At 42.7% G+C, this 6,870-nt stretch overlaps 1 protein-coding gene across 1 annotated transcript in view; it reads right to left on the bottom strand.

Moving 5' to 3' along the window:
* STOM (stomatin) overlaps positions 1 to 6,639 on the bottom strand; it is a 15,715-nt gene extending 9,076 nt beyond the window's left edge. The window contains exon 1 of the mRNA XM_006865721.1: positions 6,622 to 6,639. Within this exon, the coding sequence (XP_006865783.1) occupies positions 6,622 to 6,639 (18 nt within the window). The remainder of the gene's footprint in view (positions 1 to 6,621) is intronic.
* Between the last annotated feature and the right edge of the window lie 231 nt (positions 6,640 to 6,870).

Below are 6,870 nucleotides of genomic sequence, written 5' to 3'. Positions count from 1 at the left end.
TAGAATGTCCACTGAGTGATGTCCAACCTGTCTAGATGGGGCTGGTGAAAGGAGATGGGGATAAGACACTTGTGGTTCAATAGTGAATAATTAGTATCAGGACTGACTGTGAATGTTGCAAATGTAAAGGTAGACATTTTATAACAAATGAGAGAAATGGTTGAGTTTGCAGTCCAGGAATGGAGGATCCTGGGACCATCACAGGAGAGGTGCGAAGTGCAGGACTCTATCCAGAGAAGCAGCTAAGCCAGAGATGGAGGCAGAGACAATGACGTGGAGAGAGGGAGTGGCTGGGGACTCTAGACTCAGGGAGGGTGGCTGTGGGGCTTGCTTGCAGGGTATACCTTTTGGTTGTTTGAATGGTTATATATTCTTGAGTGCTTTGGTGTACATCCAAAAAAAAAAAGCCACAAAAAAACAAACCAGAGGGATTGGAAGCAAATGATGTTGAATGATGATGCATGGAGGGGATTGTAATCATTACGATGAAATGAAAGATGATAGGATGAATGTAAAGCTGATATTCTCCCATGTAGACTATCATTCAATTCACAATAAAAACTTAAAAAAAAAAAAATCCTTATATGATTGTGGGTTTGCTCTCACTGTCTTCCCATACCCAATCAGCCTATTTATCTGATCATTTATCTACCCACAGAACACTGTTATGCCTTTTGATCACCATATGAGTGCCTTTCTGTTAGATACATTTTTAGGAGTGGAGATGATAGCTCATGTGGTTCATATATGTTAATGTATGTTTGGTTTTAGTAGATATCACCAGTTTTCCAAAGTGGTTGTACCAAGTTATGCTCCCACTAGCAGAGTCTGAGAAATCTAGTTTATCCATCACCCACAATTGATCATTTTCTGTTTGTTTGCTTTTATAAATAGATTTATTATTTATTTATGTAATACATATACCTTAAATTCTGATGGAGGTCTAGCATGGCAACTGCTTGTGATCTGAATATAAGCTTTATGGTTGTTGTTAGATTACTGCATTTTATAGAAGGCTTATTGTGCTTCTATGTGTTAACCTTCATCTTAAAGACAACACAGCTGCTGCCTTGGTCAACGAGACTGTTTCTGGAGTAGCCCTAAAATCCCATCCAAGGGGGAGTATGACAATTCACAATTCCAATAGTTGTCCCTTATAATTTTTAATCTTTACCATGGAAAAATAGAAGACCTCTTTCCAAACTGCTGAGAATTCTTGTGAAAGAGGCCAGGTCATCCTGAGAAATTCCAGAGAAGATGACATGATTTTAAATAAATTAGTTAATTTTTCTGAGCTTTAACTTTCCATCTGAATAGCAACATTGCAAGTAAGTTTTTTTTTTCTTGTTGCTGTTATGCAAGGTTCATTTTGAGGCCCAACTCCAACCTGTGTTGGCTAACAGGAGTGTTGTAAGAGGGTTCTGAGGCCAAGACAAAATTCAGTGGAAAACAGAGCTGTTATAATTATTGGCATGGGAGTAGGAGAGCAGAGTGGGAGCATCTGGGATAATATTTGTCATTTTAGGAAGATAATCTCTAAACATCGTCTGGCTCTGATATTCTACATCATCTATATATGGTAAATTCTATGATTCACTATGGATTGTAAATAGAGTTTTAGGTTAAAATAGTCTTTGGTTAATTATATACTCTTGGTAAAAGGAATCCTTAATTTAAAAAATAATTAGATCATAGTAAGGCATACTGAATTACTCGATCATAAATATAATTTAATCTTTCAACTATAATGGTTTTGGTTTTGAGAGAAGGCACCTAAACATTTTACAGTATCGCCCATTCAGTACCACAAACATCAATTACCTATTGTTGTTGTTGTTGTTGTTAGGTGCCATTGAGTCAGCACCCATTCATAGCGACCCAATGTAAAACAGAATGAAACATTGCCCAGTCTTGGGCCAACCTCATAATTGTTGCCACGCTGCAGTTCATTGATGCTGCCGCATTGCAAATCCATCTCGCTAAGGGTCTGCCTCTTTTTCTCTGACCCTTCAACCTACCAAACATGATATCCTTCTCCAGGAACTGGTCCCTCCTGACAATATGTCCGAAGTATTAGAGAAGTTTGGTCATCCTGGCCTCCAAGGAGCACTTTTTCTGCACTTCTTCTAACGCAGGTCTATTTGTTCTTTTGGCAGCCCATGGCACTTTCAATATTCTCCTCCAACACCATAACTCAAAAGCATCAATTCTTCTATGGACTTCCTTATTCAAAGCTGTTCAGCTTTAGCAGGCACATGAGGTTATTGAAAATACCATGGCTTGGGTCAGACGCACCTTAGTCCTCAAGCTGACATCTTTGCTCTTCAACACTTTAAAAAGGTCTCGTGCAGCAGATTTGCCTAATGCAATATGTCGTCTGATGCATCAAGTCCCTAGTTGCCCCATCCCATGAGAACCCCCATTCTTAGGCATGAATCTATGGGACCCTAGCAGTATCTGATTTTTCCCTTTGACCAAAGTTGGGCCAAAGAGGATTTCTCTTTGTTCAATTTGGACCCTCAAAGGCATTTGAACTGCAAGTTCGTCAGTTCAAGCTTACCAGCTGCTCCTCGGAAACCCTATGAGTCGAAAGTGACTGGACATTTAACAAATGTTCAACTGGGAAAACATGTAAAATGGGAGTCTGACACTCTTCACATGCACTAGCTAGTGAGTTGAGGCCCAGGCAATAGGATGATTAACTCCCTTGAGTCTTGACTAATTTCTGGTTTCTAGCTCCTATTCAGCACCAGAACATTGAATTTTGAAACATGGTGATGAGCACCAGAATACTGTCAGATATGGTGCCAGAAGATGAGCCCCTCAGGTTGGAAGGCACTAAAAATATGACAGGGGAAGAGCTGACTCCTCAAAGTAGAGTTGACTGTGATGACCCGAATGGAATAAAGCCTTCGGGACCTTCATTTGATGATTGGTCACAACTCAAAATGGAGAAAAACAACTGTAAACATGCATTAACTAGAAAATGGAATGTACGAGGTATGAATCTAGGAAAATTGGGAATTGTCAAACATGAAATGAAATACATAAACATTGATATCCTAGGCATTAGTAAGCTGAAATGATCTGGTATTGGCCATTTTGAATCTGGCAATAACATGGTTTACTATGCCAGGAATGACAAATTGAAGAGAAATGGTGTCATATCATTATCAAAAAGAACATATCAAGGTCACTTGAAGTACAATGCTGTTTGTGTAGGAAAATATCCTTACACCTAATGGGACTACCAGTTAATACCACTATTATTCACAATAAGGCACTGATCTCTAAAGCCACTGATGATGAAATTGTATGGCACTGTGGGTCCACTCACTGAACTGCACGGTCTGTTTAATACATATGGTTGGCAGTTCAAGCTCTCCATATGCTGCTTGAAAATCATACACAGGGTTGCGATGGGTTGGAACCAACTCAACAGCACTTAACAACAACAACAACTAACTTCTTCAGTCTGAAATTGATCAAATATTCATTCAAGATATATTGAGAATTACTGGCGATTGAGATGCGAAGGTTGAAAACAAAGAGGCAGGATCAGTGGGTGAAAAATATGGCTCTCATATTTTGGTGATAGAAATGATGCTGAAGATTGCATGGTAGAATTTTGCAATACCAATGACTTCTTCATTGCAATAATTGAACAGTATAAAATTAATCATTTCCCACGATGTCATGAGAAAATGTATATCATTCCTAGACAAATTCCTGAGACTATGAATCTGCCACATGCAGGACTCCCGAAGCCACAGGCTTTCTGCCTAATGTTGTTCAGAGGCAGACTTTGTTTATCTCCCTTCACAGCACGTTCACAGGAAATCGGAAACAGTAGTGCCGAATTCCAAACTGCTCTGCATTCAGCAGTTTACAGGACAGGAGAGTTCAGCTAGAAGGTAGAAGCTTACAGAAATCCTGCCAGTCAGATGTCTGCCATGTTTACAGAGGAAAATGCTTGAAGGGTTCCCAGCTCACTGAAAGGATCTCCTTCTGAGAGTCAATCTTCCCTGAAAGATGGGAAAACATGCAGGGAGCACAGCGATGTGTTCACTCTTATTCTTTAGCAGTGGGTTAAAGTGATTTCTGGCATCAATACATACATTTGGATTATAAAGTTTGGTGTCATCAATGACTTGGATCAGCACCAACAAGAATGATCCTAAGTTAGTCTCTCGATTTTGTGACTCAAGAAGCAGCATGGCCAGGCTCCATCACCCTGCTGAGCACCTGACCTTTGGCCAAGAAACATTGACAGAATTCTTCTGGCCCCTACTTCATCAAGGGTCTCTATGTGTTCTAAGATCTGTGTACCAGATGGCCATCGAGTTGTCAAGTTTCTCAGTAATCCTGCAACTGGGCATCACTACCCCTATTTACAGAGGAGCCCTGGTGGTACTGTAGATAAGCACTAGACTGCTAGCCTAAAGGTCAGCAGTTTAAGCCACCAGCTGCTCTGAGGGAGAAAGATGCAGTTATCTGCTCCTAAAAGATTTACACTTTCAGAAACTTTTTACATGGTTGCCATGAGTTGGAATTAAGGAGCTCTGGTAGCGTAGTGGTTACGAGTAGGGCTGTCAACCACAAGGTCAGCAGTTTGAAACTACCAGTGGTGCCACAGGAGAAAGATGAGGCATTCTGCTCCCGTAAAGATTTACAGCCTTGGAAACCCTGTGCAGGGTCACTATGGGTTGAAACCAACTCTACAGTACTTAACAACAACAACAACATGAGTTGGAATTGACTCGATGGCAGTAGGTTTGACTTGTATTTTAACCTGAAGCTCAGAGAGGTAAAGTAACTTGCTCCAAGTCACACAGTCCAGACTAGACAGAAATGCACCACACATACATAGGAAAGAAAGGTTGTTAAGTCCAAGAAGCCAGGTTCTGTTCATGAAAGAAGTGTGCTAGCTTTGGGGAATTTCTGCTATTGTATGGGGCCTTGGGTCTCTTTAGTGTTTCATGAGCCATGTATTGCTTCCTCCAGTTTATAAATGGGGAAACTGAGACCCTTATCATAGGAGCTGAATCTGTGAAATTCTCAAACACAGGGTTCCCCAGACTTCACTGAATCATGTCCAGGTTCTCTGGGTTTCAAAACTGACTTCTCAGTTTACTGTCCATTGTACTAGCTAGCAGAATCCTAGGTCACAGGGGCCCAGGAACTACAGTGAGCAACAAAGCAAACAAGCTATGAGAGGGATTCCTGGGAAATCAAGTAAGTGGCCAGCTGCCTGGGAAATCAAAAACAACATGTATGGGGTGAAAAGAAAAAGAATGGGGCGATGTCGCTCAGACCAAGCCAAGGCATTTGTATTACGCAAGGGAGGGTGCCTCCTCTGGTTTCTAATCACTGCCTGGGAGCCCCAGAGAGACAGAGGGTCAGACTACAGTGGAGAAGGATGGGGGCTGTACAGCTTCATCTTGTGTCAGTTGCTAATGTATTGTGTTTCTGGTCAGACAAAGTGCACCCAAGGTCAGAGGTCAAGTGCACTTCCAACAGCCTTCGTGCTGAGTGGCATGAGGTGTGGGTGCACCTCCATCCTTTCTTAGTGTCTACGAACTAGGGAACTTGCTAGGACATGCCTGTGTCTCAGGCACACCCATGGTTTCCTGGGAGAGGGAAAAGGCTTTCCTGCTTTGGCCTGTGGGTCATGCTGGGGACTGTACCCCACAGACTCCTGGCTGATCCTTAACCTGGAAAGGACACCGTTGCTCCTACCCAGGCTGGCTGGTGTCAGGAGACTCTCAGCATGTCCCCAGACAGAGTATGAACCTGGAGCCAGCCAGACTGGAGTTTGATTCTCATAATGCCTCTTCACACTGAGCCACCCAGAGCAAATGACTTAACCCCCTGAGCCTCAGTTTCTCTGTTCATAAAAGGCAAACTTTAATATTCCACCCAGAAGTTGTGAGGAGAAGATGAGCAGCATGGGGCTCAATATAGGATTCCCCTCTCCTCTCTTCTCTCTCTTCTCCCAGAGATGCCTGGGCCCAGAGGTGAGGTGGCATGTGGTGACTACCATGGCTCCTTCATCAGGATGAGGGCCCTGGACTCTCTGGTTCCTGTAGGAGCCCTTTGGGGTGACCTGGTATATCTTACAGATGGGAGCATTGAGGTTCAGAAACTTGGGGTACTGGGTATGATTGCACGGGGAGCCAGTGTCCCAAGAGCTGGGGCTCAGAATGAAGCTCAGAGACAGAGCATCAGAGCTACCCAGTCTTTTCCATATAGAGACATTGAGAGGGTCTGTGACTTACTCAACAATGCTCAGAAAACTAATGGCATCATCAGGTCTGGTACTAGGGCCCCTTCTTAGTCCCTGCTTATGGCTGTACTCCAATCCTACCACCCTTCTGAACTCTTGCATCCTCTTCCAGGCAGGTAGCAAAGTGAGACAAGTTTTCCCATCACAAACTCCACATGAGTGCCAGTAAATGGAGGTTTCTAGGCTATGGCATCCTAGAGTGCATCCCAGGCTTCAGAGCCATGAGATGGGCAAAGTCACAGGGCCTTTGTTATCATTATGCTAGGGGTCAGTAACCTCGAGCTGGTGGTCACTGACCACTGGGACAAAGGCCAAGTCCCCTATTAATCACTTACTGGATAGGTGGGGACCATGGCTTTCAAGAAGGGGCTGTTCAACAGGACTGCCTGCTGGTTCTTGTTGACTCTGGGGCCTGTGATGACCAGGAATGAGTAGAGTAATTTCTTCTACCTATTTGTTTGGATTTTACCGACTGTCTAATAAGTAAGCATCACCATAAGCATATTTTTTTTATAATGTTTTTGTCCAGATTATTATTTTATTTAAAAAATCATGGTAAAAATGGCTTCACTGGTGAGTTCTAC

The sequence above is a fragment of the Chrysochloris asiatica genome, unplaced genomic scaffold, assembly GCF_000296735.1.
Source record: "Chrysochloris asiatica unplaced genomic scaffold, ChrAsi1.0 scaffold00081, whole genome shotgun sequence".
Classification (NCBI taxonomy): Eukaryota; Metazoa; Chordata; class Mammalia; order Afrosoricida; family Chrysochloridae; genus Chrysochloris; species Chrysochloris asiatica.
Note: the sequence above shows the minus strand (reverse complement) of the source record. Positions and strands in the feature narration are given on the sequence as shown.